This window comes from Myxozyma melibiosi (assembly GCF_037950935.1).
Source record: "Myxozyma melibiosi strain Phaff 52-87 chromosome Unknown BZA70scaffold_1, whole genome shotgun sequence".
Lineage (NCBI taxonomy): Eukaryota > Fungi > Ascomycota > Lipomycetes > Lipomycetales > Lipomycetaceae > Myxozyma > Myxozyma melibiosi.
The window spans coordinates 939,954-966,768 of record NW_027042915.1 but is presented as its reverse complement, the minus strand read 5'-3'; the positions used below and the strand labels follow the sequence as shown (position 1 = coordinate 966,768).

General features: G+C 51.3%; 11 protein-coding genes and 1 non-coding gene across 12 annotated transcripts; 6 read left to right on the top strand and 6 right to left on the bottom strand.

The window, feature by feature from the left end:
- Positions 1-24: 24 nt before the first annotated feature.
- On the bottom strand, positions 25-1,087 carry BZA70DRAFT_271148 (beta-lactamase-like protein). The gene has a single exon (XM_064911434.1). The coding sequence runs from the start codon at positions 1,017-1,019 to the stop codon at positions 51-53; it is 969 nt and encodes a 322-aa protein (XP_064770419.1). The 5' UTR covers positions 1,020-1,087; the 3' UTR covers positions 25-50.
- A 1,060-nt stretch (positions 1,088-2,147) lies between these two features.
- BZA70DRAFT_233205 (ABC-2 type transporter-domain-containing protein) lies at positions 2,148-6,679 on the top strand (the record flags this gene model as incomplete). The annotated part of the gene is made up of 4 exons (XM_064910253.1): positions 2,148-2,585; positions 2,644-2,803; positions 2,865-6,050; positions 6,102-6,679. The coding sequence occupies 4 exons, from the start codon at positions 2,148-2,150 to the stop codon at positions 6,677-6,679; spliced, it is 4,362 nt and encodes a 1,453-aa protein (XP_064770418.1).
- Positions 6,680-6,976: 297 nt separating this feature from the next.
- On the top strand, positions 6,977-7,942 carry BZA70DRAFT_286743 (beta-lactamase-like protein; the record flags this gene model as incomplete). Its single annotated transcript, XM_064913894.1, has 1 exon — positions 6,977-7,942. The coding sequence occupies one exon, from the start codon at positions 6,977-6,979 to the stop codon at positions 7,940-7,942; it is 966 nt and encodes a 321-aa protein (XP_064770417.1).
- Positions 7,943-7,977: 35 nt separating this feature from the next.
- Positions 7,978-8,496, bottom strand: BZA70DRAFT_12053 (uncharacterized protein). Its single transcript, XM_064909499.1, has one exon. It carries the CDS (start codon positions 8,344-8,346, stop codon positions 8,080-8,082), a length of 267 nt encoding a protein of 88 aa, XP_064770416.1. The 5' UTR covers positions 8,347-8,496; the 3' UTR covers positions 7,978-8,079.
- Positions 8,497-8,500: 4 nt separating this feature from the next.
- BZA70DRAFT_271143 (uncharacterized protein) lies at positions 8,501-11,693 on the top strand. The gene is made up of 3 exons (XM_064911433.1): positions 8,501-8,712; positions 8,773-8,843; positions 8,897-11,693. The coding sequence occupies exons 1-3, from the start codon at positions 8,629-8,631 to the stop codon at positions 11,394-11,396; spliced, it is 2,655 nt and encodes an 884-aa protein (XP_064770415.1). The 5' UTR covers positions 8,501-8,628; the 3' UTR covers positions 11,397-11,693.
- Positions 11,694-13,793, bottom strand: BZA70DRAFT_271141 (uncharacterized protein). The gene has a single exon (XM_064911432.1). It carries the CDS (start codon positions 13,408-13,410, stop codon positions 11,809-11,811), a length of 1,602 nt encoding a protein of 533 aa, XP_064770414.1. The 5' UTR covers positions 13,411-13,793; the 3' UTR covers positions 11,694-11,808.
- A 163-nt stretch (positions 13,794-13,956) lies between these two features.
- Positions 13,957-15,808, bottom strand: BZA70DRAFT_12005 (uncharacterized protein). Its single transcript, XM_064909493.1, has one exon. The coding sequence runs from the start codon at positions 15,526-15,528 to the stop codon at positions 14,056-14,058; it is 1,473 nt and encodes a 490-aa protein (XP_064770413.1). The 5' UTR covers positions 15,529-15,808; the 3' UTR covers positions 13,957-14,055.
- An 885-nt stretch (positions 15,809-16,693) lies between these two features.
- On the bottom strand, positions 16,694-18,901 carry BZA70DRAFT_298197 (putative glycogen branching enzyme GbeA; the record flags this gene model as incomplete). The annotated part of the gene is made up of 3 exons (XM_064914594.1): positions 16,694-16,734; positions 16,807-18,670; positions 18,740-18,901. 3 exons carry the CDS (start codon positions 18,899-18,901, stop codon positions 16,694-16,696), a joined length of 2,067 nt encoding a protein of 688 aa, XP_064770412.1.
- Positions 18,902-19,637: 736 nt separating this feature from the next.
- Positions 19,638-19,711, top strand: BZA70DRAFT_t21. Its single transcript has one exon. It is a non-coding gene; the product is annotated as a tRNA-Asn (tRNA).
- A 198-nt stretch (positions 19,712-19,909) lies between these two features.
- On the top strand, positions 19,910-22,483 carry BZA70DRAFT_11986 (uncharacterized protein). The gene has a single exon (XM_064909490.1). The coding sequence runs from the start codon at positions 20,166-20,168 to the stop codon at positions 22,422-22,424; it is 2,259 nt and encodes a 752-aa protein (XP_064770411.1). The 5' UTR covers positions 19,910-20,165; the 3' UTR covers positions 22,425-22,483.
- On the top strand, positions 22,484-23,531 carry BZA70DRAFT_11994 (uncharacterized protein). The gene is made up of 3 exons (XM_064909492.1): positions 22,484-22,727; positions 22,776-23,254; positions 23,325-23,531. The coding sequence occupies exons 1-3, from the start codon at positions 22,665-22,667 to the stop codon at positions 23,455-23,457; spliced, it is 675 nt and encodes a 224-aa protein (XP_064770410.1). The 5' UTR covers positions 22,484-22,664; the 3' UTR covers positions 23,458-23,531.
- Position 23,532: 1 nt separating this feature from the next.
- On the bottom strand, positions 23,533-26,215 carry BZA70DRAFT_11988 (uncharacterized protein). The gene has a single exon (XM_064909491.1). The coding sequence runs from the start codon at positions 26,122-26,124 to the stop codon at positions 23,632-23,634; it is 2,493 nt and encodes an 830-aa protein (XP_064770409.1). The 5' UTR covers positions 26,125-26,215; the 3' UTR covers positions 23,533-23,631.
- Positions 26,216-26,815: the final 600 nt, after the last annotated feature.

Genomic DNA, 26,815 nt, shown 5'->3' with positions numbered 1-26,815 from the left:
TTTATTGTTATTACAAATGTACAGATTATATTTAAAACTCTCGGAGGTGCTTAGAATGTCTTGACGGTAACATCAGCAGGCAACGGGGCGGGAACCTCCCACTCAAAGCCAAAGTGCTTCATTCCCTCCATCAACTTGGTGTCGATGCACATGAATCCAACATTCTTAGTCGCGTTCATGTACGTGAGCACGTTCTTGCCACGCATAGTCTCCTGCTTTGTGAGCACGCTCTTGCCCTTGAGCGTATCGTAGAAGCACTCCTTGATCTCGAGCGCCAGTTTCTCGGTATCAACGTCGTCGGTGATGTGTCCTGCGCAGGTGATGACGCGCTTGCCCGAGGCCTCGAGCTCTTTGTTCTTGCCCTGCACGTACTCGATCATGAGATCGAGCGACTTGCTAAAGTCGAGCATGTCGGAGGTCTCGATGATGTAGACGGGGATTTCCTCGTACAGCGAGTCGCCGGCAAACAGAACCTGCTCCTCCTCGTCGTAGAGCGCGATCTCGTCCGGAGTGTGGCCGGGCGTGAGCAGCGACTCGAGCTTGAGGTCGATGCCCTTGTACGAGAGCTTCTCCTTCTGCTCGAGCCAGTGGTAGACGTCGAACTTGGGCGTCGGGATGCCGAACACGCAGCAGAGCGAGTTGCAGCCAAGGTCCTTGAGGATGTACTCTTTCGAGTATCCAGAGATGAAGATGTCCGCGTCGGGGAACTCAAACATGCCGCCGATATGGTCGTAGTGCGTGTGGGTGATGAAGATGAGCCATTGCTTCTTCTGCCCGTCGGCGGTCAGCAGACGGCCGTCTGCCTCGAGGTGCTTCTCGATGTAGCTCCGGATCGACTTCTCGGACACGGTCGGGTCGCGGCAGTGGTTAGGACCGCAGCCGGTGTCGATGAGCAGGAGCAGGGTCGGGTAGACCTTGATGTAGATGAACGGCAGCTCCTTGAGCGAGTCGTCCTGAACCACTCTGTACGTCGAGCTGTTGAGCTTCTTCCACGAAAAGCAGCTGGTTTCCTCGGCCATTTCGGTGTCTATTTTCTGTAGGATGGCGATTGAGCAGCGAACTAGAGCAGCACTCGTGAGAAAGACAGAGAAAAAGTGCGCGAAGAGGATGGAGCCCGCTCGGTCCACGGTTTGGAGCAGTGGGAGATAAAAAGGGCGCTAAACCGAATCAGGCAAATCTGTCCGCGGGAGTCAACCGCCATCAGCCCCGACAAATGCGGCTTATCATTGTTATGTAATATATGATGTAATGTAGAAAGTCACGTGCTGATTACTAGGTGTGACGGGATCGCTAAGGTAAAAACGATGTTCCGGGCAGAGCGGCCGGCAACGGTCGATGGCTGCTGCCCCCTCTTCCGACGGGCAAGAAATCACGACACAACACGGATAGCGAGACCGGGTGTTGTGTAGTTGCGAGTGCATTAGCAGCAGTAGGGTTTCTATATAGAAATTGCGATATTCGTTGAGCAGGCTCACCTTTGCGTACATATATTCACATATCCTGGAGCACTTGGTATTCGTAGCATCCCTCTCCAGCCAGCAGCAGACCCGAGTAGCCGAACACCTCTCTGTGCAGTCTATCCGATACTCAACATGCCACTGATCTCCTGGCCACGTACTCCGTGCTCTTTTCTTAGGGCTCAGCAGCGGGAGCAGCGGCGCTCGGGGTCCCTTCGGTCGTCGCTAAAGCACACCGAGCACCCGGTGCGCTTATGTCCGACTTAAGTCCTAGTTTTTGTGCTTTCCTGCTTTTGCTTTGGTATCTGAGATCTTCTTGTGCTGTGCAATCATACTGAGAAATACTAAAATACTATCTGGCTGTATCTTTCTGTGAAGAAAACGGAAAAAAAAATACTCGAAAACTAATCAAGATCTTGTCTGTGTACTCTCTGCTGTCTCGTCTCTCCGTTGCTGCACATTTACAAATTCAAAGACAATGGCCTCCAGGGGCTGCCTCCCATCGCGTATTCTCACCGAACTTCCGTTTCCGACCGAGCTCCGACAAGGCTTCCGTCGTCCCTGCTTACATGCTCTCCTTCCATGCTATCTAATCACCTAGACTCGACTTTCGGTGATTATAACCGCTATGCCTCCCCCTTCTCACAAACGCCCTCCTCGCCAGACTGAGGTCGAAGATTTCCAGCAAAAATGTCCTCCGACGCGTCTAGTTCGATCGATCTCGAACTCAACGACGTCGAGCAGCAATATGCCCGCGAACGCCAGGAAATCCACCAGGTAGCCCAGGACCTCGATCGGCTCGAGAACCTCGCGCGCGTGCTTTCCACCCGCTCGGCCGCGCACGCTGACGAAGGGCTGGACGAAGACGACTTCAATCTCGAACGTATTCTCCGAAGAAGTCTGCAACGTGCCGAAGATGACGGTATCAAGCATCGCAGCCATGGCGCGTTGTTTCAAAATCTTACGGTCCAAGGTATCGACATGGGTGCTAAAGCTCTGCTCACAGTCGGAGAGGTGCTCAAGACTCCGTTGAATATCGTGTCGATGATCAAGGAGGCTAGGAATAAAAAGTACAGGAACATAATCGAGGGATTCGACGGTGTCGTTCGCTCTGGCGAGATGCTTCTTGTAAGTCTTTTTTGTGTATACTCAGTTTATGCGACAAAATGCTAAGACTTGAACACAGGTTCTCGGACGCCCGGGTTCTGGATGCTCTACATTTCTTCGAGTGATGGCGGGAGAAGTCGATTCTTTCACTGGTGTTTCTGGAGAAATCACCTACGATGGGATTGATCAAAAGACAATGAAGGGCCGCTTCAAAGGAGATCTGTTATTCAGTCCCGAACGTATGTCTCCCCAACAGAATATCATCTAGTTCTTGAACATGTGCAAACTAACACTACGCAGAGGACATCCACTTTCCCGTCCTGAACGTCAACGAAACGCTCTCCTTTGCAGCTGACATCAAAGCCCCCCGCGTCCGCTCCGGCAACGTCTCCCGCCAAGAATACGTCAACAATGTCCGCGACATCCTCGCAACCGTCTACGGTCTCCGACACACCTACAACACCCGCGTCGGCAACGACTACATCCGCGGCGTCTCTGGTGGCGAGCGGAAGCGCGTCTCGCTGGCTGAGGTCATGGCTGGTGGTGCGCGATTTGTGAGTTGGGATAACTCAACCCGGGGACTTGACGCTTCCACTGCGCTCGAGTACGCGCAGACCTTGCGGACTACGACGAACTTGCTCAAGACTACTGCTATTGTGGCAATCTATCAGGCTGGAGAGAACATCTATACTCTGTTTGACAAAGTCACCGTCATCTACGCCGGTCGTCAGATTTACTTTGGACGCGTGGGTGAAGCAAGAAAGTACTTTGAAGACATGGGCTACGTCTGCGCGCCTCGCCAGACCACAGCCGAGTTCCTGACTGCCTTGACTGATCCCGCCCAGGTTCCCGTCAAGGACGGCATGCAAGGAAAAGTACCGTTCACCCCTGAAGAGTTTGTCGCGTACTGGAAGGCGTCTGCAGACTACAAGAGACTCTTGAACGAGATGGACGAGTACCGCGCCGAGTTGGCTCCTTCCGAGAAACTCGATTACATGATGGCCTCTTCTACGCAAGAACGTCCTCTGCATGGTAAACGAAAGGGCTCTCCTTACACCCTTTCCTTTTGGATGCAGCTCCGGATTCTTATGCGCCGCGGCATCCAGCGTCAAAAGGGAGATAAAGCCTACGTCTTTTCAACCATATTCTCTTCAATTGCTCAGTCTCTCATCGTCGGCTCGCTGTTCTACAACATCTCTCCAACCTACAATGGCGCGTTCTCCCGCGGCGGCTGCATGTACTTTGCAATCTTGTATTTTACAGTCAACGCGCTGGCTGAAATGGCCATGACCTACCCGCAGCGCATGATTGTCGAGAAGCAAAAGCGGTTCGCGTTCTACCATCCTGCCGCGGAGTCTATTTCTGCATTCATCACCTCGCTGCCGCTCCGGTTTTTCAACTACGTCACGTTCTCATTGATCTTCTACTTCATTCCGATGTTTAATGAGACGCCGAGTCAGTTCTTTATCTTCTTCCTGTTTGTCCAGCTTACGACCACATGTATCGCCCTGTTCTTCCAAGCCATCGCCGCATTCTCTCCGACGCTCGAAGCTGCGAACGCAGTCGCAGGTCTGGGCCTCATGATCACATTCATCTACGCAGGCTACCTGATCCCCGTGCCATTGATGAAAGTCTGGTTCCGCTGGCTCAACTACCTGAACCCGCTTAGATTTGGTTTCGAGGTCTTGATCTCGAACGAGATGCACGGGCGCAAAATGGACTGCACAGCAAACCTGATTCCCTCGGGCGGAAAGTACGAGGATATGGCGCTCGACTACCGCGTCTGCGCTGCGACTGGAAGTCAGACTGCAAAGGACTACGTGCTAGGCGATGACTACCTGTCTGAAAAATTCAATTTCTCGTTCGGGCATACCTGGCGCAACTTTGGAATCGTTCTCGCGTACTTTATCTTGTTTTTCGTGTTGTCTGCTATCGGTTCTGAGATTACTTCACCTAGAGGCATGGTCGGTGACGTGCTCGTGTTCAGACGCGGCCATATGCCTGGCGATGAAGAAAAGAAGCAGGCCCGACTTACCGACAACAGCAGCAGCGCGAATAGCAAGAACGAGTCCTCCAGTGACTCTTCTCAGGAGGGCAAAAACAAGCAAGACGATTTGGCTATGACTGAGATATTTTCCTGGCAACATGTGGATTACACTGTAACTTTGCCCAACGGCGAAGACCGCCAGCTTCTCTGCGACGTGCAAGGCTACACCAAGCCCGGAACTCTAACTGCGCTCATGGGCGAGTCCGGTGCCGGAAAGACGACACTGCTCAACAATCTTGCGCAGCGAATCAATGTCGGCGTTATCAGCGGCGACATGCTCGTTGACGGAAAACCCATCCGCGCAGACTTCAAGCGTCGGACGGGATATGTCCAGCAGCAGGATCTTCACGTTGCGGAGTGCACAGTCCGCGAGTCTCTTCGTTTTTCTGCTGCGTTGCGTCAGCCGTCTTCGGTCCCTCTCGCTGAGAAATACGAATACTGTGAGCGCGTGATTGAGATGCTGGAGATGCAGCCCTACGCTGAAGCCGTCGTCGGTGTTCTTGGCCAGGGCTTGAACGTTGAGCAGCGCAAGAAACTCTCGATCGGTGTCGAGCTCGCAGCAAAGCCTTCGTTGCTGATGTTTTTGGACGAGCCTACATCAGGTCTTGATTCACAATCCGCATGGGCTATTGTCCAATTGCTTCGCCGTCTCGCAGACGCAGGTCAATCGATCCTCTGCACGATCCACCAGCCTTCTGCCACTCTCTTTGAACAATTCGATAAGCTCCTTCTTTTGAAGCGGGGCGGAAAAACAGTTTACTTTGGCCCGATTGGCAAAAGCTCGAGCACGCTTGTCAATTACTTTGAAGCTAATGGCGCGCCTAAGTGCGGCGAGGACGAGAACCCGGCCGAGTACATCCTCAACTGTATCGGAGCGGGCGCGACCGCGAGCGTGAATCGCGATTGGCACGAGATCTGGACGGCATCACCCGAGTACGCCACGTTGACGAAGGAGATTGAGGATATGCATGCTGAGTTGCGACAGAAGCCAGCGATGGAAGTCAGCAAGGAGCTCAGTCGTCGATACGCGGCTAGTCCGTGGATGCAGCTCAAGTATGTCACTGGACGCATGTTTCTGCAGTACTGGCGCGACCCGAACTACATTGTCGCCAAGACGATCCTGATGATTTCGTCAGGTCTCTTTGTTGGTTTCTCATTCTGGAACGCGAACCACACTGTTCTCGGTATTCAGAATTTGCTCTTCGGTGTGTTTTTGGCAATTATGGTGTCAGTCCCGATGATGAACCAGATGCAGCCTCGAGTGATTCTATTGCGGGAGCTGTATGAAGTTCGCGAGAGTGCGTCGAATACATACCATTGGATGGCGTTGCTGAGCGCGACTATCATTGCGGAATTGCCGTACAATATCGTGTTGTCGACTGTTTACTACTGCTGCTATTATTTCCCGATCCATTTCCACCGAGCAACCACATATGCAGGTTAGTTCGATTGCACATTTAATAGGAGGAATATGAGCTAACTTTATTTAGGATACCAATATTTTGTGTACGGCTTGATCTTCCCGATTTACTACACAACTTTTGGTCTACTAATCACGACGCTCTCCCCGGACGCCGCGACCGCCAACATCATCACCGGTCTACTGATGTGCTTCATTCTCTCGTTCGCCGGTATCTTCCAGCCATACTCTGCTATCCCTCACTTCTGGAAATTCATGTACCGCATCTCGCCGTTGACGTACTTCCTTGAGTCTATGCTGGGAAACGTTCTTCACGACGTCGAAGTCCGCTGCGGAGATGACGAGTTCAATGTGTTCAACCCGCCCGACGGACAGACATGTTATCAGTACGCGGCTGATTTCCTGACAACGTCAGGCGGATACATCAACAACCCGAACGCAACTTCGCTGTGCCAGTACTGTCAGTACACGACCGGCGACGACTACTTGTCGACGATCAATGTCAAGTTCAGCCATAGATGGCGCGACATTGGGTTCTTGTGCGTGTATTTGGTGTTTAATGTGTTTGCTGCGTTTATTGTTTACTATTTCTTGAGGATTGCGAAGATTGATGTGTTTGGATCGATTAAGAAGAGGTTGAGACGTTAGTCGTAAATACGAGAGTATTTGTTTGATTTGATAGATAGAAATATAGACCATTATGCTACTTGTATTAGGAAGGTGTCGAGAATAGGAAGCCGATAACCGCCGCACACACGGAGGCTTGAGGACCCGCGATAACGACGACGAGGATTAAATATCCTTATCGGGCCCACGTAAACACCTCCTCCTCTTAAACCTCCCCGACTCTTACCGACTCAGAGCTAGCGCAATTGACTCAGTACTTGACTCACCGCTAAACTGTTCATCTTCGCGACTCCACAAGACAATTAGCATAACGCAACAATGGCCGAAGAAACTAGCTGCTTCACATGGACGAAGCTCAACTCTACCATCTACAGAATCATGCAGAACGACAAGATGGGCGACGAGCCGTTCATCTACGTCAAGGTGTACCCCACACTTCTTTTGATTGTCGACACCGGCAGCGGTCCCGACTTTGCCAAGGACACCACCGTGACTGAGAAGTCGATCCGGAGCTTTATCGAGAAGCACCTTGCGGCCGAGGGTCGTCTGTTGACGGCCGACGGAGAAAAGAAGCAGTATCTGATTTTCATCACGCATACGCACTACGATCATATCGGCGGAATGTTTGAGTTCCCCGAAGCTGACATCTTTGTGTCTGGAAACTCGCAGGAGTACGTTCTCAAGGATCTCGGCTGCAACTCGCTCTGCTGCGCGGTGTCGATGCCAACGCCCAAGTTCGAGGTCCACCATTGGCTCGAGCAGAACGAGAAGTTGGTGTACAAGGGAATTGATCTCAAGATCGAGGCTTTGCTTACCCCGGGCCACACGCCGGACGAGATCGCGCTCTACGATGAGGAGGAGAAGGTGTTCTTCTCGGGTGACTCCGTGTACGAGAAGGTGCCAATCTACATGATTGAGACCTCGAACATGGCCGATTTTGGCAAGTCGCTTGATTTTATGCTGGAGTATGTCCAGAAGAAGAACGCCGAGCTTTCCGGAACAAGGATCACGACTGCCGCTGGCCATGTCACTGACAGTGCCGATACCGAGACTTTGCTGGTTGAGCTGAAGGAGTGCTTTTACGACATGTTGAAGGGCAAGTGCAAGCTCACCAAGCAAGAGAACATGCGTGGGAAGAACGTGCTTACGTTTATGAACGAGACCAAGAATGTGGGGTATCTGATCATCGACGCGAAGTTGAAGGAGGGATTGAAGCATTTCGGATATGAGATGGAGCTGCCTGAGCCATTGGCTGCGGACGCGCCTGCAAAGACGTTTGAGTAAATGGTGTTGTCTGAATAAATATTGTATATAGAATAGTGATAGAAAATTGTCAATAAATAGAAATGAGAAGAAAACAGGTCTGATAATAGGCTCTACAGGGTCCAGCGGGAGCCGGTGGTCGGCGGAGAGTAAAGAGCCTAAAGAGCGCACAGGGCAGAGGGTAAAAACAGAGCTAACGCCAGGGCGAGACCGGCTGACGAGCGACGGCTTAGAAGATGCCAGCTCAACAGTGACAACAAAGAGGCGGGTGGGTGAGTCAGAGAGAGGAGAAGAGCAGCACTGCGGACGAAGTTGTCTGAACTACGTGTCGTGTGCGTAGTGGTAAACAGCTGACAGGCAAAGCAAGTAACCGCGTGCGTGGCAAAAAAAAGGCAGGCGCGGCATAAGCTGTGCAGCAATGACATGCTGATTGGCCAGCAGACCACCGCACGATGATCGGTTTAGAATTACAAAAAGATATTCAAAAGACTGCTGTAGTGAATAGAATAATCAGAAAAGCGCATAATCCAGTCTGCAGACCGAGTCACAGCTGCCCTTCGCGGTGGAGTCTGGTTGAGTAATTCACAAAGTAAAAGTTCACGATAGTTTGCGCTGGGCGGCGGTGCGGAGAACAAAGCAGCAGCTTCTTCCTCGCCTTTTCTCCTCCCCACCGCTCCTCCTCCCCCCAGCTCACCCACTCCTCCTCTATGTTTGTCTTCCCGGCGAATGACGACAGCTACCGCAAACGCAGAAGAGCACACAAGGCCTGCGAGCAGTGCAAACGCAGACGGGTACGATCTCCTTCGCTCTCATCTCTTGGACCCACCACGCGCTGACCACATCCTTCTTAGAAACGATGCGAGGCTCCCTTCAAGAACCACGAGCGCTGCGCTCCCTGCACAAAAGCTGGAATCTCTTGCAGGTTTGTATAAGTCTCTTCTTCGCTATACATATTTCCTGCTAACCATTCTGAAGTCTCGTCGCGGCCGCTGCAAGAAATGACGATCTGGACGACGACGACGACGACGTTGAGCAGACCAGCGCGTCGATAAAAACCGACGTGACCCCCGTCCGTCCACCTCTCGTTCGCTCTCACTCTGCAGAGACTCCAAGATCAGCATCTTCTTCTCACTACTCAATCCTAAAGCCCTCCCGACCCCAGCTCTCCACCACCGTCACTACATCCTCCACTGATCCACTCGCCACGACCATATCCGCCGGACTAGACCCCTCCATATCTCTACGCTCCCCTCAACTCTCCCCATTTGCGCCTAACCACTCAGACAATGACCCGCATCTATCCTCCTCCTTGGCTGCTCTCAATCTCCCTTTCGGGTCTCCTCCGTCCCAGATCAGGTCATCTGCTCCCAACTACAAGGGCAAGTCCGCCTCGTCTCCTGCAGCGTCAGCAGCTGCCACGGCCGCTGCCGCTGCCGCTCCTGTGGCGTCTTCTACAGCAGCGGTATTTGAAGACACCATTGCTACTCCGGCTGCTCACGAGCATATGACAGCGCGGCCAACCAAGAAATCGAAACTCACTGGTGCCAACTCCTCCTTCTCCGCATCAGTGGCAACTGATCCCACTACTTCTACCACCGCGGGCGGTTCCACTATACCCACAGATACAACTTTCGACTCTGACACAAGCTCCAGAGTTCCCACCGAACCCACCGCAGTCGGATCGACGCGCTTCATCGGCGATCTCGACCCCGCCTCTGTGATTCTCACTCTCAGAAATGTGGAAAAAGATGAGATAGGCGTATGGGTCAAAGGCGCATCTATCCACCAGCCGCTCAACAAGCACTTGCTCACATATCTTGACTCCCTCCATGCCTTCGATCTACCGCCGAAGCGCGACCGTGAAGGCTTGATTCACACCTACTTCAAGTTCCTACACCCGCTCCTTCCCCTGCTCGACAAAACCGCATTTCTGAAAATGCACGCCAGAGACGAATGTCCGACCCTTCTTCTTCATGCAGTACTACTTTCTGCGTGCCGTCACCCTTCAGCTCGCAAATATCTGCAGTCTCGATCGCCGCGCTACTTTGCCTCTCTGACCGCAACCAAGATCCGAGCTCTTATGTTTGCCGAAATCGAGCGCGACAAACTCACCGTCGTACGCGTCCTTGCTCTTCTTTCTTTGCACTCTGAAGGCTCAGACGGCCTTGAGAAATCATGCTCCGATCTTGAGAAAGCATTCCACTACGCTCATTTTCTTGGAATACATCACGAGAGGCGATCGCATCCCGACCAGGCACCTATGCGTAGGCTTTGGTGGTGTCTCTGGTGTCTTGATCGCATCTCGGCATGCGTCTCTGCGCGGCCTGTAATTTCCCGACTCGACGATGTCGGAGTTTCTGGTCTGCGAGAAGATGAAGAAGGCTGGCTCCCAAAACTGTATGAAGTCTGTAAGCTGCTGGACAGCGTCATTGCGATGTATCGCCCTATGGGATCTACTTTACCTCCCGAGGTTGACTTTGAAGTCACATACGGCGACAGCGATGACTCTCCTATTGCCGCGCTTCTGCACCTTCTACGCCACGCAGCCTGCATTCTTGCCCACAAACGTGCCCCCGAATCACCAGAGGCAAACGCGGCAATGCTCTTGCACTCTACCCGGCAAATTCTCTACATTGTCAAAACAGTCCCTGCGCTACCGCCGCTCCCTGCTGTTCCGTATGCAGTTTCTTTGACTTTGACGGTATATCTACGACTATTTCCCTCGCCGGAAGCGATTGAGGGATGGCACGAGAGCTGCGCGGTGCTTGATGACTTGTCCAAGACATGGTGGGTCGCTGAAGCAATGGGTGGCATGGCGCGCAGTGTTTTCAGAAAGTTAGAAGAAAATCTGGCTGATCGGCAGACTGAGGAAGCAGCTCCTGCTCCGGTTGCACATAATTTCAAAACGAGGGGTAATGCTGCAAATTCAAAAAAGAGGAAAGAGACAAAGGGTGCCAAGAGTGGTGTATCGTTCGCTGAGCCGTCTGTTTCGTATACGAACCAGATCCCGTCGCCATCAGGCGCGAATAATGATCCGCCTTCGATTTATCGACAAACTCCTGGTGATACCTCTACACCTTCGACACAGGCACCAACGATCTCTGTTCCCGCGTCTACTTCTCTAGATGCACCGACCCCGTCTCTAGAAACCCAGTTTCTCGAAATGTTTTCCGATCTACCGAACCCAACAAGTTTCCTGGACCAGGCGCTAATGCTTGACGACATTGAAGCAGACATCTGGATCCCAAACCTCCAATTCGACGACCCCAACGACACCAACTCAAGCATCACCGCCATCGCACCGTCCACGTCCGGCAGCAACACCAACAACCACGACACTAACAACAATAACCATACCTCTGGAAGCAACAACCAGGCGTCCTCTTCAATGTCGAGCAGATTTAACGGCGACGACTTTTTCAATATTCCGGGGTTCCATCCGGCTTCGTCGGACGAATCTATGCGGTTTTTCTAGATTTGTGTAATTAGCACGCTGTTTTTGGAGATTGTATATGGCTGTCATATATAGATATATACCGCATTGATGAATTGCATGTCTGTAGTCTAGAGCTACTTTTTTGTTCTGTTTCTCAAGTACTTTTCTTCGATTTTCGTACAGAATTGTGGAGTTTTGTTTTGTCTTTTTTTGTTTTCTTTTGAACTATCGCTATGATTGTGGTTCTTAGTTTATACACTTACATCTAATTAATACCGGACCGAAGGCGCCTTTGTTTCAAGAGTTTTTGGTTCTATTTTTGAGTTTTGATACATAATTTCTCTTGTCGATTTGTCAAGAACTACTTTATTCATGTTAGATTTCATATAATGCATGCTACATCTCAAACTGAACGCTTCTCTGATATCATCATGCTCTGATAGCATCATTTTCATCGGTTATCTTGCCCAACAAGGTAATTATGACATCTATCCCAGTACTTTGTCCGCGCACTCGACTTCTCCTTCTCCGTCGTCATAGGCAGAGGCGGCGACTTTATGATCTTGCCCCGGTCCTCAATACCCCCAGCCGCTCTGAAAAGATAATGCAGCAGCATATCCGACCAGAGCCACGATAACGCTCCCTTTCTGAAATGCAGCGAGTCCTTGAACTCTTCTGTGAACCCATACGACATCAGACTCCAGTCAAACACCTCGATTCCCAAATGCTGCACCATCGACCTGTGCATACGATCGATAGATAGAAGCGCGAGATCAGATTTTTTCCCGTCGCGTCGGAAACTGAGAGAGCGGTACATCAGCGGTGTGTCGTCGCTAAACATACTGCGGAGCTTTTGCACCAGTTTCTGCATCCGCGAGTTTATGAACCGCAGCTGCGACATCGAGAGTTGTCCGGAAGAAACTGAGGGCGCAGACACACGCTCTTCGAATGGAACCTCTTTTTGCGCTTCGTAATGCGCTGCCTCTCTGAACCCTCGCTCGTCCCAGGATCCAGACTGGAACAGAACAAGGTCGGGGCCGTGACCCGAATACCTGCTGATCGTAGACGCCAACGAATACTTTTCGAAAATCTTGGCGAATCGCTCTTCGAATGGGACAACATTCATATGATCTTCCCACCACCACTCCGGTCGGCTAGTGAACATACCCGCGACATGCCATTGCACGATCGTGAAGTTAACGAACGGTACGTGGCATGACGCGGTCGTCTGCCTCGTCCCGTGCACCGGACCCCCGTAGTTTTGAAACTCAAGATTTAGCTCGCTGCAGAAATAGGTAATCATATTGCGATCAATAGAGTCGCCGACTAATAACACGGTCCGATCACGAACCCATCCCATCTGGCTCATGATCTCCTTCTCCTCGTCAGTCAGCTCGCGAGCTTCTTCAGGGTGCGACTCGCGATAGTTGATACCCCTGAGAATAAGATAGAAATTATGAAACATTTTCGTCCAAGGCGGAGGCGCAAGGGCCATAATTGCAGGGTCAACGCGCTTGTCGTTAAGCAGTGATCTATCGTCTTGCCCTTCGACTCTGGGGTAAGCAGCAAGTGGATGCTCCGGCAGATCGTGGAATTCTGAATAGAATGGGATCCATCGAGTTAGAGTGTGGTCTTCAGCCGAAGTAAAAAGCCACCCTGCGGTTTTGTAAGGGTCGCTACAGCCAGGCTTGACCTCAATGCTAGGGGCAGGTTCGTATTCCGTGTCCTCGCCGCCTGATCTAGACGACGACAACTGCAGCAGAGACTGATACTGCTCGGGCAGGAACTTCCACGACGGTAAAGAAAACTCATCGATCCGTCTGACAAGTGATTGAGCAACAGTTGAATTGAGATTATCAAGCCACTCGTATATCTTGTGGCGGGCGGTCAAGTGGATACGCGGCGGGGGTGTGAGTGCCTGGACAAGCGGCGATGGGACGTTGTCGGCAATAGAAGCATGAGTGAAGGCGAAGAAGATATACAGACCAAGCGCAAGTGCAGCTATAACTACCCTGCGCCTGCGTGATCTGAATTTCCGACGAAGGGCAGCCATTGGTGTTGTAGAGCTGCTGTGTTGCGAGAGTGGGAACAGAGTAGGAGACAGACAGAGGACAGAAAGGAGGGAAGGGACAGAACGCACGACTGCGCATGACAGCCTCTAGAAACAAGAGCAAGACAGCACAGGCACCACTTAATAGTACGGAGGGCTGCAAGTCGATGCATTCCGGCATAGTGATCTGGAAAATACGTGGATGCAGCAATTAGCCACTCTGGGTGGTGCAGCACCGTCAGGCGCTGAGAGCTATGGTAATTCCAAGCGCTGCACGAACAGTTTCTTAACACCACAGACAACCACAACGCAATCATCCTGAAATCGTAGACACCGGCTCTGAGAAACCTGTTGAGGCACGGCTGAACAGGAGCAGCCATCTCGCTCGCTACTGCGGCACGCAGCCGGTGAAAGCGTACATGAACTAAACGGCCACGTCCAACTTTAACCGATTGTAGGTTTGGGTGGGTCCGAACAGCACGTGACCGATAAGAATCACTTTACTGCAACAAGAAATCTGATCGATGTTGTCCGCACACTGTTAGTGTGTAGTAAGCAAGTATCTGATTGAATAGTCTATATTACACGTTCACAAAGTGGTCTTCAGCTTCAAATGCGCAATTAATTATTTATCCATCGATTATGCTATCAGCGATTGTCATTTCCCGTCAGATAGCGATGACACCTGTTCCAGTTCTCGCCCGTGTTCCAGCTCTTTGCTGTTCCAATCTCAGGCCACTGCACAATCTTTCCCTGTTCCTCGACTCCTCCAGCTGCCCGGAACAAATAGCCAAGCATCATATCGTTCCACAACCACGTCAGTGGCCCGCTAAGGACATGCATCTGATCCTTGAAGTAGTTTGAATGCCCGTAAATCAGACGACCCCAGTCAAAGACCTCCAAGTTTAGATGCTTGGCCATCGACCGGTGCATGCGATCAATCGATATGACTGGCAGATCAGCTAGCTTGCTGTCTTTTCTCATGGTTAATGACCGATACATAATCGGCGTTTCCTCGCCAAACATATCCTGTAGCTTATGCACCAGTTTTTGAAAACGGACGTTGATAAACCGTAGCTGAGTCCATGTCAGCTGCGTTGTGAGACTCCACGGTATTCTAGTCCTGTTTGCATTTGGAGTCTCTTCACCATCTAGCTCTCCCGCAAAATATTCGGCATATCGAATCGCTCGCTCGTCCCACAACCCAGTCTGCACGAACACCAAATCAGGCGCTTTTCCCGCAGGATTGATCGCCAACGGAAGCGAGTACTTCAAATAGATCTCCTCGAACCGCTCCTCGAACGCCACAATTGACATTTCTTTCTCCCACCACCAGTCTGGCCTGAAAGTCAGCATCCCCGGAACGTGCCACTGAACCACTGTGAAATTGATGCTCGGGACATGGCAGTACACCGTCGTCTGCCGTTTGCCATGAACGGGGCCTCCGTCGCTGACCATTTCAAGCCCTAGCTCCTCACACAGCGAGAGAATCGGTATCCGGTCTACTGAGTCGCCGACGTAGAGCACGCGCCGATTGTTGACCCACTTCATCTGTCTCATTATCTCTCGCTCGCGGGTGGAGAGAATGAGCGGCTTCTCGAGCCGTTTCGCCTGCTCGACTTTGTTTGAAATGTTGTGGTATATTACGAGCCTCTTCATCCATGACGTCGGTGCTGCGTCAAAGAATTCGGAGCCTATCTCGTTATTTGCGAGTAGCATCGCTTCTGTGTCGTTGTTCTCCGGCGGGTAGACTGTCCCTGCTAGCGCCGGTAGTTCGTGAAATGTATCGCGAAACGGTATCCACCGTGTCTCTCTGTAATCCTCCTCTAATTCTGGCAGGTAAAGGTAGCCAGGCAAACGATAAGGGTCCTCGCACTTTGCAGCCAATTTTTCGTATGCTGTAACGACGTCTGTATTGTCTGCTTCCTTGTCGACAAAGTTGCTGCTGCTGATGGTCTCGCTGCTCTCAGATTTCTGTTGGTTCTCTGAGGGCCCACAGGCGTAGTCTTTGGCCAGTGTCCAAGACTGTATAGTGTACACGCCAGTGAAGTACCACAGACAGGCAACGAGGACCATGACGGCCAGCACGGTCGTAGACCTCAGAGTAAGAGGGCGAGCCATAGTGAGGAGAGCAAGAAAAGAGCACGGCGGGGTCGCTGGAGAGACGGCGCAGGCACAGACGCGAGGGCAGGCTCAGTTATAGTTATAGCCATCATCAGCTGCGCACGGCTGGCTTGAAGAGGTCCATCCGCCTTCGGCGTTGACAGAATACGGCTACGACCAGAGGCTCAACGCCGCAAAATTCCGGGTTTTATTTGATTCTCGCTCTCTGCGTGCAGACTGCAGACGCTGAACCATAATTTCCGTGTTCGGACATTCCTTTCTGCGCTCCTGCCCTCTAGTGTTCATCAACAACCTTAGAACATATATAAAGCCCTGTACAATACTCAGGAGATCTGTTAAATCTATAGAACAGGCCGCTGCTGCACGACTGGCTAAGTACCCTGAAAATCCCACCAATTTGGAGAAGAAGGTACATGGTTCAAATTACGGTGTACAAGGTTTTAGACGAGCCGCATAAGCTCGCTAGACAGGCCACAGGGTTTTCCGGTACGAAGACGAGAGAGCAGAAGGAAAGTACCGCACATGTTCCGTCTTTAATGAGGAACACGAACTGCTCCTAGTTGAAAATGAAAGAGAAGGATAGTTGATCTAGAAAGTGACATGAAAGAGAAAAGAGAAAAATAGCGGGCGTGGCGAGACTGCAAAGCAAAAAAGAAGAACCGAAAACAAATAAGTGAAGAGAAACAATACGAAAAAACGAATTTAACGATATCCGCAGTACCTCACCCTCTTCCCTTCTGATTGCTATATAACGACGAATTCCGGCGTCCGTTATGCAGCTTACCCACTCCGCGGATCCAACGGCGAACATTTACGGCTAATATCGTCTTTGTCCGCGAAAGCTTGCAAGCCGTGCCCCTCTATTGGTCCATAAAATCGGTGCTGCACCCGGGGCTGCGTCCAGAGCTGCACCCAGAGCTGCACCCAGAGCTGCTTCATGCTGCGTCCTGCTGCGTCTTCTTGCATCCGCGTGGGCTGCACAGACGTCCTCGGGTCGGCTGCACACTATTCAACTCACACTATGGGCACGGGTATGGCTCCAAGCCCCCCCCCCCCGCGTCCTTAGTCAGCGGCTCGTCCTCACAAAATCTGGTAGTTTTCTCTATGCTCTTTTCGTCTTCAATTCTGACACCTCTCTGATTCTCTCACTTTTCGTTCCTTATCAGCCCACCTTCGCCAGCACTAGCGCCACTCTAGCGGGAACTGTGACGAATAAATGTCATATGTCAGCCAAAAGAACTAGAATAACAAAAGGAGAAAATCCGAGCAACTCACTGTAGACTTGTATAAAGTTGTCCCGATCGTTCCACGCCAAGGGCGTTGTGAAAAACTGCGACTTTTCGTGATCGATACGTGCATGTCCGCCAAACCGCTCCTCATCGCTGTCGAGCACAATCCTATACTCGCCCGCAACCTGCACACCGATGCGATAGTCGACAAACGACTGGCTCGGGTTGAAGTTGAATACAAACAAAAGTCCAGCTCGCTCAAACGAAATCATCTTGTCGCCTTCGTGCTTTAGGGAAACATACGCCGGATCTGAATGCAGCCACCCGTACTTTTCCTCCGTATGCTGCATCGCTCCATCAAACTCGTTCAAAAACTTGTATCTCAGCAACTCGTCATCGAGCACGTTCCACTGTCTCCTCGCGTACCAGAACGAGTTCCCGTTCCCATCGCGAGGAAAATCGAGCCATTCGGGATGACCAAACTCATTACCTTCAAAGTTTAAGTACGCCTCTCCGCCGAGCGTGTGCGTAATAAGCCTGATCATCTTGTGCAGCGCCATGCCCCGATCAACGACCGGCGTCAACTCACTAATCAATGACATGTTCGTGTACATCTCCTTGTCCATCATCCAGAATGCCAAAGTTTTGTCTCCTACTAAAGCCTGGTCATGGCTCTCCGCATAGGCAACCGTCTTCTCCTTGTACCGTCGGTTAGTCAGCTCGTGCACGATCTTTCCCATCTCCCAGTCATCGTCCTTGACTTCCTTCAGCAGCTTGATCCACATATCCGGCAATGCCATAGCCAATCGGTAATCAAATCCGACACCGCCGAGGTCAAAACCAACGCACAGTCCTGGCATTCCCGAGACATCCTCGGCAATCGTAATGATATTTGGATCCAGCTTGTGCAGCATGTAGTTTGCCACAATCAGGTAATTTATAGCATCCTTGTCAACTTTGTCATCTCCAAAATACTCATGATATCCTCCTGAGAACCCTGCACCAATACCGTGATGCGTGTACAGCATAGATGTCACGCCGTCGAATCGGAATCCATCAAAGTGGTATTCCTCAATGAAGAATCTCAAGTTCGACAACAGGAATCGAAGAACCTCATACTTTCCATAATTGAACAATCTCGAGTCCCAAAGAGAGTGCACACCCTTGGGCCCGCCATGGAAATACTGATAGTCGGTTCCGTCAAACATGTTCAGTCCGTCAAGCACGTTCTTGCACGCGTGCGAGTGCACCACATCAAGCAAGACCGTAATACCAAGCTTATGCGCTTCATCAATCAAATGCTTCAGTTCTTCGGGAGTTCCGTATCGCGAAGACACCGCAAAAAATGAAGTGACCTGATATCCAAAACTTGCATAGTAGGCGTGCTCCATGATCGCCATCAATTGAATAACGTTGTATCCCAGCTTGTGAATTCGGGGGAGAGTGTCTCGTGTAAACTCATTATAAGTACCAACGCGCAACTCGCTCGTGGAGATTCCGACATGCGCCTCGTAAATTCGCGCAGACTCGGGGTGTCTGGCTGCCCGGGTCACATCGTCATGCTTCCATTCGTATTTCTGCGGGGGGTTCCAAAACACCGCGTCGTACACGGGCGAGACTGCCAGATCTTGCGTCACCCGCCGGATCCACGCTGGAATGCGATCGACATATCCACCGCCTGGCAGATTGAGCGCAATTTTCACGCGACTGTTGTGCGGAATTGCAGGCTGGCCGTTGACGGCAGGAAGGGTGATCTCAAAGACTCCGTACTGGTTCTTGACCATCTCGTGCGCACCACGATCCCAGTTGTTGAAGTCACCAATAAGATGCACCATTGTCGCATTAGGTGCCCACTCACGATAGACTATATCGTTGTTGTCCTGGATTTGAAAGCCATAGTAATTGTATCCCTGTTTAAGGGTGCTGTCAGTACCGAATATAGATTAAACACAGGCTCAAGCAATCGGCACATGGCTTACCTCTGAAAACTTGATGATTCCTCCTTCATTTTGCTCCAGTTGCTCAAGCAGATCAGTGGCAGTCTTGTGGCGAGTAACCAAGTCTCCTTTGAAGGGTTCAAGCCAAGGATCAATCTTCAGGATGCCGAGGGACTCGCTCTCGGTTTGTTCGGTGGAGGCCATTGATAGCTCGATAAGATCAGTATGATTTGAGTAGCGTTGTTGCGATACTGTATATACGAATTACACAAAGTACCAGTAAAAACCAGGAAATAATTCGTATGAAAAAGATAGATCGAATTTCAAAAAAAGGAAAGAGTGGCGAAAGGGAAGAGAGGAGGAGGAGGAGGAGAATAGAGGGTGGGGCAATCAATTCATGCTCGCCTCACCGGCTCTGACTTGCCTGTCAATGCGCGACGCTCGATCTAATCCGGCCTGATGTCATCGGCTCGCTCGGGCACCCGCAATTCTCGCAATTCCCTCTAGAGCTTTTTTGATGTTATAAAGTACAATTAATTACTGTTATTATGTCCTGATTATGGGAATATAGTCACGAACAGCACCGGTTTATCAACGACGGATCGAACAGCTAGAATCTTAGGGTTTTACCAAGAATTTGTCTCTTCTATGTATTTTACACAGTTTCCGGATCATGACTCCAAACATTCGAACCACCAAATTTACCCAACAAATAAATCAGTTGAAAATGAGATAAATTAGTAATGAGAGATTAGAAATTCGGAATCGTAAAATAATCAGTAGAACCTATCTGTGATGAATGAAGGACGCGCTCTCCCCAACCAGTTCATCATCTATTGCCTGAAGAAAGCGCACAGGGGAGAACCACATAATAAAACACAGATCTCTACAAACATTTAGTAGCTTATGATGGTAAATGATATTGTTTTCGTCAACAAATGACTGGGTGGCCAAGCTGGTTAAGGCGTACGACTGTTAATCGTAAGATCGAGAGTTCAATCCTCTCCCTGGTCGGAAATTTTTTATTTTTTTTGTCTACATTTTTTTACTATTTTCTTTGTTCTGAATAAGATTATAATAAACTATTTATTCGACTGCTTGGTTCGCTCGAGAAGTTGAAATGAGGAGTCGAGGAGAACGGAGCATATTTGAAGAAGTATATGAGAATAACCCGATCAGCTCTGATCACAGTAGACTTTTTGGTTCTCGGAAAACAGGTTCACGAAAGTTTGTCCGTGCTCGGTGGGCTTCTTCTTTAATATCAACTGAACACTCGCTCGATAGGCTGAAGACTACTATTTTACGATATCATATGTTGTGACATATAACGACAACCTCGATACACCTCATATAGCTCGAATAGCTCATACAGACACGTTTATTGCGATTGCGGAAAAACACAACCCGAGGTTCTCCACACTACCATTGTTCCCGCGGGCCGTAGCGTGCGCGCGGCCTTCTCCGAATCATGAGTACCCACGAAGTTGGGAGGGAAAATCATCGAGTCCGAGCTGTTTCGTTGCGAGCCTGCCTGGCGTGCCGCGAGCGCAAGATCAAGTGCGACGGAGCCCAGGACTGCCACAACTGTCGCGCGCTTTCGATTCCGTGCGTCTTTGTGCCTTCGCATCGCGGCGGAAAACGGAAGCGGCGGGGCACGGTCGAGTCGCAGAATAACAATCCGTATCGGAGTGCAGATGCTGAGTCTCTGAGTCGGTCAGCTTCACCGACATCACATCCCACTGCACCAGCTCAGACATGGACCAATGGCCCGTCCGCACGCCAGTCCGAAGGCGATTCGCATCAACGAACCGCACTGGAAACCCAGGCTCTCCAACAGTCTCTCCCCGTGTCAACGACAGCATCCCAAGACACTTCACAGTCTCTCGATAGCCAATCGTTGACTGAGGCTCTTACATCTATCCAGAGCACCCTAGCATCTCTCCAGCAGCAGATCAACGAGATTCGAGGAGTAAGCAGCCGTCAATCTCAGCAAAACGCCAACCGGCAACAGCCATCGCGCGATTTCTTCAACAGTCATGAGCCGTACTCTGATCACTCGGTGGCAAGGCCTTATCCGAGGAAGATAAACTCGATATCGACCTCACTGCGCGGGAGCGATTCAGCATTTAGCGCCGTTGATTTGCCCGGAGTGCCGGTTATCATGTTCCTCATCGATGCGTACTACAACTGCTACCATCCGGGACATTCGTTTATGGTTCCAAAGAGCTTTTTGCTTGACACAGTTGAGTTTGAGCACGATGCTGCTTTACTGCATGCTATGTTTTCGGTGTCCTGTCGGTTCATCAGTAAAGAGTATCCGAATCAGGCATCGCTGTTGTCGATTATACAGCAGTACCAGACTGACCCGATGTACTGGGTATCACGGGCAGAGAAGTGGCTTCCAGCTGTTGAGAATCCTGTCTCTAAACTTCAAACCGCTCTTCTGCTAGCTATCTCTGCTATATACGATGATCATCAATCCCGTGCGAATCAGATGCTTACCTTTGCTTCGTCGATCAGCGAAACGTACAGGCTTGATCTTATTGACTCGGAAGTGGACGCACAGGGCAGGTTTATCGAGCTTCGCGAAGAATGGTCGAATCCGAACTGTCCGAATATGCACACAATATCACAGCTGTTTCCAACCGAGCTGGAGAAGGAGTCGTGCAGAAGGCTTCATTTCATGATGTGGGAACTGCGTCTTCTCGTTTCGACTATTTGGTACTCACCGCGAACTCTTCCTGAGTTCCCAAGTAGAGTGTGCCCTCCGTGCTGTGAAGTGACTTATGAAGACCATATGCGCGATTGGAACGGCGATACGTTTCTGTACGAAGAATTCGAACAGTGCGTATTTTCAGATATCGGTCCGTTCGTGATCGACAGCGCATCACGACTTGGCGTGATCAAAACAAGATGGCGTTTCAACTCTTCGTGCTTTCGTTTGGCAGCTGGGAGGATATTGGCAGAAACTGTTTCTCGGATGCAGAACCTGACGCCCGAGTTTGTTGAGGACACAGAGCATCGCGTACGAGAACTGCTATACAAAATCTACGACTACCGGACCGGACCGACACGGATACATATGTCTCTATTTTCCACAAATATGGTGCTATATTCAATTCTTATTATTCTCCATCGTTCGCGCGCTCGTGAAAGACTGGTATTTGTGGTTCACGAGGGTATCCACGGGAGGGGAAAAGTATACGAAGAGAATCCGATCGCTCGAGTTCATGCGGCAGCGTCTAACGCAGAGGCGATGAAAAGCTTCGAGGTGATGCTAGACGCTGCGACCTCTATTTGCGAAATGGTAAACGTCTTGATCGAATGCAAGGGCGGAGGACGTGAGGATGTAGCGTTCTTGAGCATGTCTCCGTTCGTGGCTTACAGTCTGGGACTGTGCCTACCGGTGATTGCTTCCAAGATTGTGCTGGACGGAATCCAGCTGCCTAGTATAGGCCAAATACTTGGGAAGATCGATAGGACTGGTTTGACTGACGGTGCTGAGATATCTTTGAGCGATGCAGCAGAGATTACAGGCGGTATTGGAACTCAGCGGGTGAGAGAGAACGTCAGGATTAACAGAGAAGAACAAGCTCTGGCCAGGAACGATCTCGATCTCTATTTACGATGCATTAGGAAACTTGGGGATATTTGGAGCGTGTTCAGGACAGACTACGAAGAATGCGCCGGTTTGGTGCAGCAGATTGAAAAGTATTTAGCAGCCTGAGCGGTTTGTATGTCAAAACATAATGTAGGGCATGACATAATACATTATCGATCAACTTAAAGTTCTATGATCTCATTCACCGAGTTCATTCCCCGGCGGGAGCCCCGCGCCCCGCACTCAGGTCCGCGACAGATCCTCCCGAATTCTCTCCGAGCCCGGCCAGCGACTTTCAGTACAAGAACCCAGGGTCCTGCCTGATCTCCTCCAGGATGCTGCTGCTTCATCTATAACCTCACCGCAATGACCGCTCCGAAGTTCTTCGTCGTCGCGCACGTCATCAGTCGAAAGGGCGCACTGCCTTTCGTGAGTGTCCTCCTCACCCTCCTCAGAGACCCGGCTAACGATCTGTAGTGGGAGAAACGACTTGATGCCCTCTGCGGTGTCTCTGCTACCGAGTCCCTCGGCGACTCCTACTACTGGGGTCAGGACCTCAACGGGGACCCTGACTCGATCTGGGGTCTCGAGGGCTACACCCACGCCGCGGGTTTCTTCCTCGGCCATGTCTCGACAGATATCTTCAAGCGCGAGATGAAGCTTGTCGATGATGACCTGCTGCTCAAAAGCGTGCAAGGCCTTGGATCTCCGGATTACGATCTCTATCACTATGATCAGTACGGCGGTTACCTGAAAAAGCCAGACGATAAGGATAAGGACTCGGTCACCAGCCATGTCGCCGTGCACCACTTCTGGGCGAAGGATCCCGCAGACCAGACCAAGATCCTGGACGCTCTCAACAAGTTCTCCGAGTCTACCAAATCCGTCGAGGGCGTGCAGAGTGCTCTCGTGCTGAAGGCAATAGTTGTTCCTGAACTGGCCACTCTGTGGATCCGGTAAGTGCCTCGATCCTCGAACCCGCTGCTCTATCTAGAAGACAATATGATCTAACAATACACTATTTAGAACCAAAACTCAGGACGACTACAAGTCGTTCGAGCCCAAGCTCGCAGCTCTGGCTAGCGAGTTGAAGCCCCTCATCTCCAAAACTGAAGTTTATCAGTCGCGCAGCTTTATCGGACATCTTGACCTCAAATAGGTCTGCCTCACATTGTATCTTAGATCATGCACGAATCGAAATCATATTCTACTCACATTTCACCTCACCGAGTTTAAAGTACGTAGTCTGTTGTCTGAGAATAACTCACTCCAAGATTATCTTATACCAACACGAGAGAAACGCCCATAACTTTATTTACAATTCTACTATCACTCAACGCTTCCCTTTCTTCTTTCCAACAACCTTGAACATGCTGTTCCACCCGTCATTCGCATCAGGCCCGACCGCCGCCTTGAGCGTCTTCGCATTGCTCTTCACTAACACCTCGTTCCATCCCTCGGCAGCTCCGTCCTTCTTGGGAACAACCACGCCAGACGACGCTGCAGAGCTTTCTCCTGCGCTCTTCGACATCGCGCTGCTCAAGCTACCTGCCCCGGAACTTCCCTCGACGGCCTTTCTGCGCCGCACAAACTCTTCTGCAAATCTTCTTCCGTCCATCGTAGTCGAGTTGGCATAGATGGAATCCGCAATGATCTCGGTAGTCTCGTTTCCGCCGCTAGGAGGCAGCGAGAGAAGCATCGAGAGCAGATCTTCCGCGTTCACGCCAGCCGAAACTCCTCGAAGCGTCTGACGGCACCATTTCAGAAACTCGTCGGCCGATGTCGACGGCTTCATCACCGCGCCGGCGGGAACGGAAGCCGAAGGGACAGTTCGAGTGACAGACGCGACCGGGGTTCCCAGAGTAGCAACTCTGCGGACAACCGGAACACCGCCGGGAACATTAGACACAGGTGTAGAAGTCGATGATTTCTTTCCACCAGCACCCACCGTAGTCCATGCGCTTCCGCCAACGGCCGAGGCAGCAGCCACAGCCGACCGAACGCCAGAAGCCCCAGGACGCGAGGAAATGATATCGGCATACTTCTTGCCTTGGGCAGTCATGACGCCAGGAGCAGACGCAGCAGCTGCCTCTGCGGCCGCCTTACGTCTCTTGGCTTCCTCCTCCTCCTCCCTCTGAATTTGAGCCAGCGTCTTCTTTCCACCAGACGACGACGTAGCCGGGGTCAATGTCTTGGCCCACGTGGCAGTTCGAGGAAGACCGGGAGGAGCGGAGCCCGTCAAATCGTCAGTAATAACGTTTCCGTTTGACAGATCAAGGATCTCAGAGCGCTTCTGTTGCTGAGCTTGCTGCTGCTGCTGCTTAGCAAGTGCCTTTGCACGAGCCTCTCGCTCCTCAATCTCTTTGACAGTCAACGGTTTTGGCTTTTTCTCTGTCGCCGTCTTAGCCCACGGGGCAATCGGCACCGAAGTAATAGAATTTCCAGTCGTAGTAGAGGGCTTGTTGTTCGAAGCAGAAGAGTCGCCCAGCTTTGTGAACAGCGTGGCAGGAGGCAAAGGCTGAAGCTTGTGCTTAACCGGTGCAACAGGTTTCACGCTGCTCATGCTAGGACCGACAGACCAAGCTTCTTCAGCCGTGCTACTGGTGCTTTCCCATGCAGACTCTGCAGTCTGCTTCGCAGGTTGTTCCTCAGCCTTCTTCTCTTGCTTGACAGTCTTCTGTTCGGCCACGGGTTGCGGCGCAGCAGCTTCGGCAGCCGGAGCGGGCATAGATACCTTGCGCTCAGCGATTGGCTCGGATGGCGCTACGGCAGGGGCAGGAGTTGGCTGCTCGACCTTGGGAATGAACTCATCATCAGGATCATCGTTGACGACTGGAGCAGACTCTTTCTCGGCCTCCACAGGCTCAGGAGAAGCCTGCTGCTGTTCTTGCTGTTGAGGTTGAGGTTGAGGTTGTGAAAGTTGCTGCTGTTGTTGTTGCTGCTGCTGCTGTTGCTGCTGCTGTTGTTGCTGCATTTGCTGGGCATAAGAAGTCAAGTACTGGTCCTGCGACGGCATCATCTGCTGAGGAATAGGCGGTGCCATAGCAGGCACACCAAATTCAACTCTAGGCAGAGGCACCAAGAACGGCTCGGTCTCGGTCCCGACCATACGCAGAAAGTCGCCGAGAGTGTAAAATTCCGACTCTTCGACACGTCGCATTTTCAACGATTTCGACAACCACTCATTCACATACCATTCCTGCATCAGAGTACCCTGGAACGGACCCTGGACCATACCTTGGTTGTCCAGATAGACCCAGCTGATCAGAGGCGCAGGGACGAGCATAGGGGGCAGGCCTAGTCCAGGAGGAGGAGGGGGGATTTGCTGTTGAAGTTCTGGAGAAGGCTGAAATCCTTGCTGCGGAACAGCGCCGAAGATCGAAGGAACAAAGGGGTCGTGGTCCAAAGGCTTTGTAGACGGCGTATGCAACTGAGCGTGCTGAGACGTCGGCGTGCCAGAGAATGGCGACCATGAGTTCGCTACCGGGGGACTGAAAGGCGATGCGTAGTCCTGAAGACCTAGCGATAGAGAACTCAACGACGGCAGGACTGGATCAGACGAGGGCTGCTGCTGCTGCGATTGCTGCTGTTGCTGAGACACTGCCTGATTCTGCACTGAAGGAGAAGCGGTCGGCGAGGGGAAATGAGAAGAGGTTGATCTCATGCCGTTGTTCACAAAAAAGGGACTGGACGGACGCATGAATGCTGACTCTGATGACTGAACGGAGTTTGTAGGCCGCTGAAGAGAGGGAGAGGCGATAGGAGCCTGATGCAAGTAGTGATTGTTAGAAGTGTAATAAGAGAAAAAGGAAGACCAAATGTACATACATCATTCTCTGATCCGGTTTGCAGGTCCGGCAAGAGCAACTTTCCAGCAAAGAACTTCTGAAACTCCCAGGATCCCTCTCTGGCTTTCCCTCCTCCGACAGTCCCCAGCTTTGAGCGAGCCTTTGCAGCATCGGATCTAGCAGATGGAGGCTGTGGGAAATCAATAGGGGGGTATTGAGTTATAGAGCCGTTATTTTGCATCTGGCTGAAGATGATGAGAAGCTCCTCGCGAGTGTACCGCTTCCCGTTTTCGTTTGCGGGTATCGGAGGCACGTCCTCGAACGCAGGGGCGTTTTCGAGAATGCTGAGATCGACACCGCCGACGATATGGCTGTTGCTGCTGTTGCTGTTGGTGAAAGAAGAAGGGTGAAACTTCGACTGATCATCAGACAGGTGTGCGGACCTGGGATTGGAATGCGTTGCAGCAGAGGAGGATATAGGACGGGCGGAATGAGAGGCCGACGAGATCGAGGACCAGGTTGGGTATTTCGCCATCTTTGGAGGCTTGGAAGAGCTGTTGGCGCCGGTTGATGATGCAGCAGAGGAGAAGGCAGTCGAATGGGATCCAGAGGACTGAGTGGTGCTGTTGCTGCTGGATGAATGCGCGGGTTTGGGGCGCATCCTAGGAGATCAGAGTTAGCAAGGAGGGAGAATCGATGGTGGAGCAACACGAGGGAGCAAGAACAGTC

What these genes read in the sequence shown, in the direction of transcription:
- BZA70DRAFT_271148 (XM_064911434.1), bottom strand. Translation starts at nt 1,019, where the DNA reads ATGGCCGAGGAAACCAGCTGCTTTTCGTGGAAGAAGCTCAACAGCTCG.
- BZA70DRAFT_12053 (XM_064909499.1), bottom strand. Translation starts at nt 8,346, where the DNA reads ATGTCATTGCTGCACAGCTTATGCCGCGCCTGCCTTTTTTTTGCCACG.
- BZA70DRAFT_271143 (XM_064911433.1), top strand. Translation starts at nt 8,629, where the DNA reads ATGTTTGTCTTCCCGGCGAATGACGACAGCTACCGCAAACGCAGAAGA. An exon ending in AGCAGTGCAAACGCAGACGG is followed by an intron (nt 8,713 to 8,772) that starts GTACGATCTCCT and finishes CATCCTTCTTAG; the next exon opens with AAACGATGCGAGGCTCCCTT. An exon ending in AAAGCTGGAATCTCTTGCAG is followed by an intron (nt 8,844 to 8,896) that starts GTTTGTATAAGT and finishes ACCATTCTGAAG; the next exon opens with TCTCGTCGCGGCCGCTGCAA.
- BZA70DRAFT_271141 (XM_064911432.1), bottom strand. Translation starts at nt 13,410, where the DNA reads ATGGCTGCCCTTCGTCGGAAATTCAGATCACGCAGGCGCAGGGTAGTT.
- BZA70DRAFT_12005 (XM_064909493.1), bottom strand. Translation starts at nt 15,528, where the DNA reads ATGGCTCGCCCTCTTACTCTGAGGTCTACGACCGTGCTGGCCGTCATG.
- BZA70DRAFT_11986 (XM_064909490.1), top strand. Translation starts at nt 20,166, where the DNA reads ATGAGTACCCACGAAGTTGGGAGGGAAAATCATCGAGTCCGAGCTGTT.
- BZA70DRAFT_11994 (XM_064909492.1), top strand. Translation starts at nt 22,665, where the DNA reads ATGACCGCTCCGAAGTTCTTCGTCGTCGCGCACGTCATCAGTCGAAAG. An exon ending in GAAAGGGCGCACTGCCTTTC is followed by an intron (nt 22,728 to 22,775) that starts GTGAGTGTCCTC and finishes AACGATCTGTAG; the next exon opens with TGGGAGAAACGACTTGATGC. An exon ending in CTGGCCACTCTGTGGATCCG is followed by an intron (nt 23,255 to 23,324) that starts GTAAGTGCCTCG and finishes TACACTATTTAG; the next exon opens with AACCAAAACTCAGGACGACT.
- BZA70DRAFT_11988 (XM_064909491.1), bottom strand. Translation starts at nt 26,124, where the DNA reads ATGTACATTTGGTCTTCCTTTTTCTCTTATTACACTTCTAACAATCAC.